We start from the raw sequence: 12,409 nt of genomic DNA, 5'->3' as shown, positions 1-12,409 counted from the left end.
TTTTGGTCTTTTTGGAGAGTGGCTCCCTTTCGTTGTGCTGCATTTGCACAGTTGATGGGGGCTGAGGCTCTTCTGTGTTGTGATGCTATAAATAACATTGATAAAGTAATGCCTGAATCTGATGAGGGTTTTCAGCATATTTTCCCTGCAAGAGTAATGTTAAAAGGACGCATGGACCTCTGCTTACCCAGCACTGACTTGCCAACAATCAAGCTCTGCCTCCTTCATGTACTTATTTTCCAAATCTTTTTGGCTCTGCTTTCAATGTTTGTCCCTAGGCACGTCTAGGTGCCATAAAGCCTAGATTGTAATGGGGCTGTTTTGTATACTCAGTGCACAAGTAATAACTCCATGATATCTTAACAATAAATGTTCTCTTCTGAGCAAGTGCTGTAAGTGCTTGCAGACAAACTAGTGGAAAATGTAGATTCAGCATGGATTACCAGACAGGAGCCTATCTACTGCATGGTGTCTAACTCATGTTCTTCTTTTTTTTCTTGTAGGAGGTGTGAAGGTGCCTTGGGACCTCTCACAATCCAGGAGGACTGGGAAGCAGGCTTGTTAAGCTTGGAGAAGAGAAGGCTCCAGGGAGATCTTATTGTGGTCTTCCAATGCTTGAAGGGAGAGCATAAGCAGGAGGGGTATGACTGTTACATGAGTGGATAGTGATAGGACAAGGGGGAATGGTTTTAAACTAAGACAGGGGAGATTTAGGTTAGATATTAGGAGGAAGTTTTTCACTCAGATGGTGGTGAGGCACTGGAACAGGTTGCCCAAGGAGGTTGTGGATGCCCCATCCCTGGAGGCATTCAAGGCCAGGCTGGATGTGGCTCTGGGCAGCCTGGTCTGGTGGTTGGCAACCCTGACCATGGTGGGGGGGTGGTCCTTTTCAACCCAGGCCATTCTATGATTTTTCTTCTACACGAGTAAAGGCAAGTGGCTTCAGTGCTGGTTGACCTGGAAATAAAGCGTTGCCCTAAGCCCTCCATGTCTATGTGGTTGCTCTATTTGAGACCACCTCATTTCCCACAGGATGCTGGGCACGTGTAAAAGGATGAGGTATCCCATGGGACTGGGTCTCTGCTGGCATAAGGAGAGAAGAGTAAAATCAATCTTGTTACAAAGCTATTCTGTAGGCATTTTTTATTTTTGTTACCAAGTTAGTTGTCTCTCAGCTTTTTTTTCTTGATGTGGCTAGCTTGTGACCTTTAAATGCAAGGGATATTGAGGCAAAATGATTGCTGTAAGTGTTCATTTTAGATGGCAAATGACACAAGGCTGATGTTCAGGTGTATTATTTAGGATCCAGGTCTGTAAAATAAGAAAAGTGTGAGGAATACTGTAAAGAGTTACAGTGCCTTCTCTCAGTTTCTTGTTAAAGTTGAATGATTTTTACTTTTGTGGAAATGAGAGAGACAGCCAGTGCAGGCTCAGGAAGCATTTTGTGAGCTTTCTTCACATCCCCTTAATCTGAAACTGTGTGAGGTCTCCCGTGGTCCAGGTCTGTGCTTCTCTTTAACAGACACTGTACTGCTAATTGTGTTATGGCTTTGCATGAAAGACAAGTGCTCCCCAGGGACCAGGATTACTCCTTCAGAATCATTTTCATCACAGATCTAAATGGTATTTGGTCGGAATATACATTCTTAGAGGCAAAATACAATGGTATTAGCCCAGAAAGCTTGGGACAGGCACCATCTCCCTACATTTTTTTATGCTGCCCAGTGTCTGTGGTACTGCTGCAATATGAATACACCAACAAAATTTCTAAATTTCCTTTCCATTTGTTATCACAATGTTCTTTCTGGAAAGCCATGTATACTATCACGGAGCTATATCAAGCATTCTTCCTTGTCTTCAATTCTCAAGTCTTCTATTATTGTTCCCTAGAAAAGTGATACCTTCCTTATCTATTTGTTAACTCCTACCACATATCACAAGGCATTCCTGCAAATTCCTATCAGCTGTGGCAAACTTATCTTGTAGACTTATGCAGTGATTTTGATGGCCGTACAGACCTGTTTGTTTTGCTCTGAACTAAATTAATGACGCTGCAATGGCACCTGCTTTACCACTGAACTTCTGAAACTCTCCTAATATACTAATCAGCATGTCAGTGGAATATTCTTTCTGGATAGAGACAAGCCTGGTGAAATGGATTAGACATTCACATGGCATTGCATAATTCAGAGAGCAGGCATGGTGCATATGATTTGCATTAATAGCCTCTACTGCAGCAGCTTCTCCCAGGTCTCTCTCATTAGATAGAATGTGGAAGCTTCCAGACTGTCAATCAATTACAGTAATTTCCTCTCCATATTTATTGCATTGCAATCACTCACAGTTACTATTAAGTGACATTAATACAATACAATGCTACCTTGCTTTTTCCAGTGCTCCTCTTACAGGGAGCTTAATCTGTATAAGGCTGAGAGACTTCATTATATTGGAAAAGGTGTCTTCTCTCTCTAGCTCAGCGTAGTGTGGTTTGTCCATGGAGGAGAGGAGGGTGCAGCACCTTGTGTCAGTGTTCAGCAAGTCCTCTTCTCAGGAGCTGAGTCTACTGCATCAGGTTAGAGATTGCTCCTGCCCAATGGTGAGCATTCTGTTGGAGTTCAGCAGGTTCATCAGGAAGGAAGATGCCTTTATTAACTGTAGCAGCTGTGCAGCTCATGTGGCACAAATAGGTGCTTCAGCCTGGGCATTAGCATGATTTTGTTTATAGACATCTTACCTTGTTGGATGCCCATAGATCTTCCTGGTGGAGTAACGTTGGCCATGTCTGCAGATGTAGGCACTAATACTTAGGCATTCTTGTTGGACAGCCTCTTCCCTCCCTGCTGCCCTTCCTGCTTCACTGATGGTGTTGAAAACCTCCTGCCCTTCCACAGGTAAACGAGGCTGACTGCAAGTTTGATTAGGTTTTCTTATTCCTTAGATCCATTATGTCCTTTCCAAACCTTTAGAAACTTAATTTTAAATTTGGAAGGTGATCTTTTTCTTTGGGTAGGTGGGAGAAGAAACATCTTTGACAGATCAGAAAAAAAGGAGTTGGATTCATATCTCCCATGGACTCTGCTGTAACATTCCCCCTCAGCTTCCTCCACACTGTACTAAAAATGTTATCTCTAGAATGCTATCTTTGCTCTTTTGCTGACTTTGTCTGAGGGACTGTTTCTGCCCTTTTTCGGTTGTGAGGTGCTTTTCCCAGCTTGCTGAGCTGACATGATGAAATTCTCTCACTGCTCACCAGTAAACACTTCATCAGCAATTCTGCACATGCCCAAGGGCTTTTCCTCTCCTGTCTGTGTTGAATTTTCTGGTGCTTCTCTCTTCTTCAACTCTCCTTCTAGGTTGGATGCTTTTCCACTTATCTCCATCTCCCTCTTCTTTGATACATGTCAGAGACTAAGCAGCATCAGTTGCCACTGTGTCCCCCGTTCAAGACCCTCCTTGAAGCTATTGCTGCCAAATGTGCTGGATGTCTTCCTTTTCACAGTGTTCCACTTCCATCCTTGTCATTCATGGGTAACAGTTCAATGATCTTTCCCCTTCTCTGTCCACTGAGCTCATTTAAAATCCAAACAGTTTCTGGCTGTCAGTTTTCCTGTTTGTGACTTCCACCCTGTTTACTTCTGTCTTCAAAATCTTTCCTGTCACCTCTCATCACTGGAATTGTCAGAGCCCTTCTAAGATATTTATTTCCCCATCTCTCTTTTGTTCTTGTCCACGGCTTCTTGTCTGAAATTGAGAAGGTCCTCTGTTTGTTATGCTGTCATCATGTTTTTTAGGTACGCTTGCTGCTTGAGTTTTCCTAAGAACAGGACTGGTCTTGGCTTCTGATATTCACTGCTCAGACCATGGCTTAGAGATCTGCTTTACTGATTTATAATCAGTTCCGTAGCTGTGTGAATTTCACACAGTGCCTTTTCATTCTTTTACAATCATGAGTTTTGCTCACAGGTTAGACAAGTTTCACTCTAGATGGGAGTGGGTTAAAATTTGAATTGGCATTTCTGTTGTGTTCCAACAGTCATCTCTGGATTTTAGGGTTCTGCCTTCTCTAAACACATGCTAGGCATGAACTTGGGATGCTCTAGTAGACTTTCCCCGAAGGCTTGGGTGGCTGTCATATCACAGCTCTTGCTTTAGGCCAGGCTTTTCACCTGAGGCAGACTTATGTTCTCAATTTGACTGCTGGCTAAACAATATTTAAGCATCTAAGTAAATGCCATTTGATTTCTACAGCTAGCAGATGATTTAGTTGGGAGTTGTGAGTGCTTTCCAGTAAGCTTTATTGAGTTATCTCTGGTAATTCATTATAGTTAATGGTGTGCATTTTTTTTTCTAGCCATGCAATCATTTGAGAATTTAGCAGCATGCACTTAGAATGTAACCAGTGGTCTGTTCCTACTTCTTTATAGAGTGGATCATACTACTTTCTGACATTTGTTGCTTCAAGGAATGTTTCAGTGAGTTTCAGTATTTGAACCAGAACTGTGAATATGACTACTCAGGAAATAATATATAGGATAATCCTGATCACTTAATCTAGATGTCCATAGGTCAAACTCAGTCTGTTAACAGTGATTTTGGAATGAAAATGTATGAAACTTAAAAGGATAGATATGTTCTGTGACTTGAAAAAGACTGAAGTAGTGAACTGTCCTGTGAATTATTCACTCTCTTTTAGTAATAATGTAACCACATGATGGATGTTTGTCTGTCTATTAGTGACTCAGAAAGTTTGTTAACAACAGGAATCACTTCACCTGCACTTGCACACGATTAGTATGCATTGCTTTAGGGGAGTATGTCTTCGTGGTCCAACAGTATAAAAGGTGCTAAACATTCTCCTTGCTGATGAAGGTCAAAAGGGTAGTCATGATCCCTCTGTACAGTGATAGTGACCTTCTTTAAGAAGTACTCTTTTAATCTGTAGCTGAAATGTACTAATATATGAGTTGGCTGGTACTGTTGTTGTTACTTCTGTTATTTGCTTTTGCCAAGCTTGTTCTAATGACATTGCAGCCTTGGGTGGATCTGAGTTGATTGACAGAAGAGTTGTAGGAAACAACCTCCAAGCAGTTAACTGGCGTGCCATCTCCTGAGAGCACAACTCATACCGAAGACCTTTAAAGAGTGTGGGGAACACATGTGCTGAGTGAAGTCCCTTGGGCTGATCGCAGGGGAGTGGGATGCGTGGAGCAGTTGTGTGAAAGCTTTCCACATAAGGAGATCTACAGGAGGGCACAGTGACCTGCTGATGGCTTGAGTGCTGTTCCCAGAGAACATTTGTGTGAGCTGTGGAACAACACGTCATGTTTCCATGTGATTAGTGAGAAATTGTCATCTGCAACAGAGTCAGCGCAGTGCCTCCGTAGCTATGTGCATCAAACTCTCAGAGCCAGCTCACGGTGGAATATTAGTGGAATTACTCAGCAGATTACTTCCATGTTGTTTTTGTCAGCTTATTCATCCTGACGCCCATTTGATAAAAGGAAGGGGGTGTGAGAGCTTGCGTTACGCGTTTTTGTTAGCGTCTAACTAGTGGCTCTTCAAAAGGTCACGGGTACTTGAAGCTGTTTCAGACTGGTCAGACCACGGCTATTAGTCATGGTGCATTATTCACCCCGTCTCTCTTTCTTTCATTATTCTTCCCCTTTCTTTTAGTAGAAGAAATGATCTTTGGCAAGGAAACAATAGCTGAAGGAAACAATTTTTTTTCCCCCGGATGTTAAGTTTTTCCACCGGAATTTAATAGAAATTGTTGGCACACTATCTGCTATAGGATGACCTGACCTCCCCTGTGACAGTTCACAAGAGCAGGATGCAGGAGACGTCTTAGTAGGTTTTGTCTGCTTGTTTTCCTGTTGAGTGTGGTGGCTTTGCTGCACCCATAGTGCTTACTGGGAAACCATTCTGGCCTTACCTAGTTTGCTGCCATAGGGTGCTTGTTCTGTGAGAATGATTTAACAGCATTCCTCTACATCTTTCAGTTGCTTCTTACATTTAAAGCAACCTAAGAAGCAAAAACAAAAACTAATGAAAATGGATGAAAAATAGGTGAAATCTCACAATTCTTCCCTGGATGGAGACACTGTTTGACAGCTGTTAGTCTGACATGGCTGTTTTTTGTAAGTGAAAGCTAGAAGGGGCTTATCCTGTAAGCTGTTTGTGTAGCAGTAGAGCCTGCTGAATCCACAGCCTTCAACTTCTATTTGTTTTGGTTCTGTATGGATATAAAAGATGTTCCTTGCCCCAAAAGTATATCTTTGTGATAGACAATCAAGTGGAAGTGAAAAGTATCAAAAACAGAAGGTATTTTAGGTAATTAGTTGCTGTGTGTAACTTAGTCAATCAGCAGCTGTAATGCTTCTATAAGCCATTCGATATGTGAGTGTGAAGGCTGGCAGAAAAAAAAGAAGCAACACTTTCTCCAGTGAAAACAAATGGAAAATATTCATGTAGTGTTATGATCTAAATAGAATTGTAACCTGTATGTTCTTGGAATATGCCTCTTGTTTTCAAACAAAAGGTATATTTCTGTTCAGGCAGTGAACAGAAAGACCTTTCAGACAGTAAGCTGGATATAAATTCATGCTAGATAAATGTTTTATTTAGCTGGGGATCTGAATTTTAAATATATAGAAGCCGAAGTTTATTTGAGTAAAGTCTTAGCATTTATTTTCATGTCCATGAACATGTAAATCACTGTCTATCACTATTTCAGCCCAGAAAGCCAACTGTATCCTGGGCCTCATCAAAAGAAGCATGGCCAGCAGGTGATCAGGCTGTGCATGTCCCTGTTCATTGCAGGGAAGTTGGACTAGATGGCCTTTAAAGGTCCTGTCCCTTCCAACTCTAAGGATTTTATGATTCTATCTGAGGCTGGATAGTCTAGTTATTCTGGTCTAATCAGACTTTGATATACAGACTAAGTCCAACAAAATCATTTACGTATGCAAACCAAAGTTTTATACAGTTTCTAACCCAGTTCTTGAATCTGTTTGGGAAGTACTAGTTGTGTTGGTTTCACAGATGGCTATAGCAATTTTATAGTTGAAATGTTTTTACTGGGGGGGAAACGAGTGTATCAGTATCTGCTCAAGTAACAGCAGAAAGCACTTATTTTCTGTGTATGGTTTCAACTTGATGTCAGCATATCACTTGTCTGAAAACCATAGCTGTCCATGGGGGAGCAGGGCTAGGGGAGAGCTGTGACTGGAGCTGTAAGCTCCTCAGCTCCCATCTGAGGGCTGCATCCTGGCCAGGCAATGCCTCCAGCCCTGCACAGCAGAAAGGATGTTGGCCAGGGGATATAACCACCTGGGAAATTTGTACAGTATGATACTGCTGATGGATCCTAAATGAGCTTATTATTGTTATTATCATCATCATTCCTTACGTATCTTCGTTTATATTTACCTTTCTTGGTGATGCTATCATGATGTGGTAATGTAGGTCTTCAGAAGGACCTGAGACTTGAACTTTCCTAGAGTTAAAGTTCTCATGTTTCAGGATTTTCATTAATTTCTTTACTTAAGTGCAGTCTTTACTTGAATTCTCAATCAAATGAATAATTCTAGTAGCGATGTTGCTGCTGGGATGGATGTAAGGCCATAAACGAGGCAAGGTTTTTGTGGAGGGAGCACTGTGTTCTTGCTGGAGTAGTTAATGCAGTTGCAAAAATGAGCAGATGTGCTTTAGAGCCTGTGAACACTCCTCTAGGCACGAAAAGAAGAGAATGAACTTCAGGGAATGCTGTGCTGCTGCTCTGGGAGGAGGCGTCAGAGCTTCCTGCTGCTTTAACTCCCCCAGTTCTTGTGTTTCTGTTCAGAGAAACTGTTCAACATGGGCAACAGTGGCTTTCTGACGTCTCCCCTCTTTTCTGATCTCACCTCTGGAGCTGTCTGCCACTCCTTGCCAGGTGCTGACCATGCAGGCAGGTACAGCTCAGGCGTTGCACTCAAATACATCTCCAGAGCAAGGCTGGGAGAGAGTTTGTGGCTCTGGTGTACCTATTACACCTAAAATACCTGTGTGCTGAGATGGGTGAGTTGGAGGAGTGTCGTTAAAGCATGACCAGACCCAGAATTTGCTATGCTACACATCACATACTCAGGCTGGAGAGATTCTTTTCTTGATGGAGTGTAAATGGGGAGCATGGTTCCCTTCGCAGCCAGAAGCCAAACACCCAGCAGGGATGGTGATCCCTGCTCCTTTGGCCTCTGTGTGGGCAGGACATCTTGGGGCTCCTTCCATCCAAGTGGACAAGTGTGCTGAAAGCCAGATGCTGTGTATGAGTGGAGGTTTTTTTTTTTGTTTTTTTTTGTTTTTTTTGTTTTTTCCCTTGGGTGATTAAAATATAGAAGTAGTAACAAGAAAGAAAGCATGATTGTTTTAAAGGAGGCTTTCTGGCTGCAAGAAGGGAATAGATGTGTTGCAGTCCAGGTGTCCCCCCTGCATGCAAGAAGGGGGCTGCTCCCTGCTGAAGTCTCATCTTCCCCCTTCACCTGGTATCTTTTAGTTAATCCTCAGCTTCAGCCCTTAACTATCTCTTATCAGGCTGCACAGCTGTCCCCATCACCCTCAAACCCTTCTTTACAGGTGTTTTGCCATGCCTGCTTTCTCTGCTTTATTCCATCAAGAGCCATTACGTTGTGGCCTGTCTTACATCCTTGAAAACATGAGTGCCTTCTCCTTAGTGGGTTTAGTTGCCTTTGTTCTGGCTGGTCCCTGAAACTGCAGGTTACAGTTAGACATTCCTTCATGCACTTTCTTCTGCTGGTGCTCTGTGTTAACATTTAGTGTAAATGCAGGTCCCAAAATAACCTTGAAGCTTGCTGGCTTGGTGGGGAGCAGATGTGCTGGCAGTGTGGTATGCTTTGCTGTGGAGAAGGGGGATGTTCTGGCTCCACTTAGAGCACATCTCTTCCAGCTAGTCCCTTATGTGACATTAATGGCAGCCTAAACAGATGGGCAGAGGTATGAGGATTGAGCAGTGGCCCATGTGCATCTGTCCACAAGGAACAGACCCTAGAGCAGGAGAATGAGGAGGAGAAAGGGCAACTTGAGATGCTACAGGTCTCATATGATTGAATGAAGGTAGTGTTTGTTGTTTTTTTAATATTTAAATAATCTATTTCAGGGAGTTTCCATTCTTGGCTACAGATTTGCAGCTGAATAACATCAGAATTGTATGTAATCATAAATATATGCATAATTTGGATATTGTCTCCAGAAGTATTAGAACCTCTGATAGAAAAATTGCCAAAAGGGATTAGGTAGCTAAACCTCAAAAAGGCATACAAGTCACATGACTGTTTAAAGCAAAATCCTGAAAACCTGGCATGTTTAATTTGGCAAAGACTATTAAAGCAGAAATTCAGACTGTTCAGGAGTAACAGAAGGGAAATAGTGCAGGCTGAGTTGCTGATCACCTCCTCACCTCAGCATGAGACTAAGTTGCTTCAGTGCTTCCCACAGTGTCTCAAGACCTAGTGGCTTCTGTAAATCTGCTGTATGTTTGTTATCTAAGTATCTGCATTTTTGCATCCCTTGAAAGTGCAATAGATAGAGAATCATCATGCAAGCTACAGGCAGGACAACACAGCCGGGTGTTATCTGAAATTTGAATGCAAATACCTGCCAAGCACCTGAATCCTGATTTGCAGCGACTCGTATTCCAGCTCTGTAGATAATCTTCCCACTGTGCCAAATTGGAAAGGATGGATTTGGGAATGGAAGCTCAAATTAACTGTTTCAAGAAGTATGCCAAGCTCCTTCCACTTGGTGTGTTAAGCAGATGGAAGCATAACTCATAGGAGGTGAAGGGTAAATCAGTTCTCATTTCAGCTTACATTTAGTTCTCGCAGCACGTTAACAATTGGTGGGTCCTGGCAGAATATACCTTTCCTTGACTTGTGGATAGTATCCATAAAATACTTGCAGACGTAGCAAGCAGCTGCACTGCTATGCTGTTCTTAGAAGATGATGTAATGCAGCAATAATCACTTCTGAAACATTTCTGATTCATGAATTGAGAATGTTTGCAAATTTTGGGTAAATTCAGCTAGGTTGAATGAAATTAATGTCAGCCTGGTCAGATGGTATTTCTGGGACTGTTGGCCAATGCTCCATTTGGAGCTTTTGCTCCATTGGCACAATCTTTTTCAGTGGCTTCCCAGAAATACTTCTTGTTTTGGTGGACTTGTCATGAAGGATGGAGAAGGAAAAGGCAAATTGTTGACAGCTCTAGCATGTCATGCTGGCAGTGTTTGGAGATGTTGGTGGAAGAATGACTTGACTCCCTCCTTTTCTCATTCTAGACACGTTTCAGATGTTTGGTCTTCTGAAGAATGAGGTGGTAGGTTGAGAGATGAAACACTGGGGATTCACAAAACCAGGATGTTGGTTCTGAAGGGGCCCTTTCTTCTCTGCACTAATGTTTGCCATGTGGTCAGAGAATCCTCCCTTGTCTCCCATTTCCTCTTGATGTTTCTGGCAGGAGAAAGCTGGTTTGGAGCAGGAAGCTGGTAGAACCCAGTTTTAAATTCCTGCTCTCAGCGAGCTGTTAGTAGATGGACAACTAATTAAAGTAGTAATAACATATAACATTTACCCTGCACCTTTTCCTAATCCTCAAAGGCTCAGGTGCCTATGAGATGGAGCACAACACGCTTATTGTGCATAATAGCATCACAGAATGATTTGAGAGGAGGGGATGAATATCTGGTTGATAGAAAATTCAGAAGGACTTAGTAGAATTCAAGTTATTTCAGTGATAGAAAATTGTGCTCCAGAACGGTGAAAGTGCCCAGGTGGCAGGATACCTGAGAAGAGAGGCAAAGGAGATGTCATCTATACAGGGTATGTTCTCTGTAATTGCAAGCAGGTTTTTGCATCATAAACCCAAACTTTTGCCTAGATTTAGCAGATGTGTCTGCTGGATGTATGTTTTAAAAAAAAAGATATGCAAGATCTAATTCCTTTTAATGAGTCTTGTTTGTTTTAATTGAGACTATTAGTGAGTCTTGAATCACGTTCAGTCCAGATCATCATGGCATATTCTGGGAAGAATGACCTTTTGCCAAAGAGGCCGTGGAAAAAGCAGACAACATCCAGACTCATGCCAGGTTAAAGCAACCTCATAGATTGTACTGTAGAAATATCGTCTGCAATCAGTAAGGGCATTGGGAAGCCAACTGATTATGAGGAACAGCTGAAAAAAGAATCTGCAGACGGAAGACAACCGCTTTTTCAGAATGTCCATGCTAAAAGCTTTCTGGAAATTAATGTGAATGTGTGCCTTTGTTTAGGATGAGATTGGTTTGTGTGATGGTGCAGATCCAAGTTTTGAGAAGTGGGGTGTTCCGCCCTTGAAGCCCCTTTGCTAATTGGTTTATTACTGACTAGTTCATAGCCTGGGAAGATTAGCTGAAATACAGAAGAAACCATCCTGAAGGAGTTGGCTTTTCTGCATTTGGAATCATGCCACAATCATTTAATATGAGAGAATCAGCCCTATAGTCATGGAGGGAATTTTTCTAAGATCTCTTGTTCCCAGCATAGCTATTGTGCTCAGTTGATGGCCATTAAACCAGGGGCTTATTTAATCTTTTTCTTGCTTGAGAAAACCAAAAGTCATGAGCTGAGTGCCCTATATTTGCTACTCCCTAAGTGGAATACAGAGATGAAGGAGGGAATTTAGGAGATAGCCAACTGCTGATTGAGTGAATTGCTTTTAGCAGCATGGAAAAAAAAATGTGAGAACACCGTGAGCTATTATTTTACAATTATCCTATTTTTGCCATTATGGGCCTCTTCAGGAATCAGACTCTGGGTTAAATATATGTTTTTTTTGTTCCTGTCACTGCTGGATATAAATACATACCCTCCTTCACACTTCTCTGAAAAGCAGATCTTCCCTTCTAGCCAGTCAAGAGAAGTGTGTTAACCTCCTCCGGTTTTGGTTGCACGTCTGTTACATTTTTTAGGAGGGGAAACCATACAACCATTTTGACTCCACTGGAGATGAGCATTTCTCTAAATTGGCCCTGACATCTAAAGGTGATGGTCCCTCTTCAATCCTTGAATATATCTGGCTGCCCATCAACTCTTGCTGGAGCTAGCTTCCAACAGTGATAAAGGCAGAGGAAATTCATCTTGTAGATATATCAACAGAGTCTCAGTACTACCTTTCTGCAGGGTGGTAATTCCCCTAACTTTTTGGAAGGAAGGGTGAGACAGTTTAGCCATGTGATGTGTTTATTTTTGAACTGAGTAAGAACTCGGTGCCTAGAAGCTGGGATTCAAATCACAGCAGAGCCAGCACATAGATCACAATTATTGAGTCTGTGTTCAAAAATATTAAAGGGCCTGTCATCAGAAAAAAAAAAAAAAAGAT

General features: G+C 42.1%; 1 protein-coding gene across 20 annotated transcripts in view; it reads left to right on the top strand.

The window, feature by feature from the left end:
- LOC104910094 overlaps positions 1-12,409 on the top strand; it is a 94,873-nt gene that overhangs the window by 14,830 nt on the left and 67,634 nt on the right. For 19 of the 20 annotated variants that reach the window (XR_004159120.1, XR_004159126.1, XR_004159119.1 and 16 more), the window contains one exon: positions 504-641. Coding sequence is in view for 1 of the 20 variants with exons in the window: in XM_031552732.1 (XP_031408592.1) it covers positions 504-641 (138 nt within the window). In the remaining 19 variants the exon portion in view is untranslated. Of the gene's footprint in view, positions 1-503; positions 642-2,825; positions 2,892-12,409 lie in introns of all 20 variants that reach the window. The other variant, XM_031552727.1, reaches the window with a different exon arrangement.

The sequence above is a fragment of the Meleagris gallopavo genome, chromosome 3 (assembly GCF_000146605.3).
Source record: "Meleagris gallopavo isolate NT-WF06-2002-E0010 breed Aviagen turkey brand Nicholas breeding stock chromosome 3, Turkey_5.1, whole genome shotgun sequence".
Classification (NCBI taxonomy): Eukaryota; Metazoa; Chordata; class Aves; order Galliformes; family Phasianidae; genus Meleagris; species Meleagris gallopavo.
This window is presented reverse-complemented; position numbering and strand designations above follow the sequence as displayed.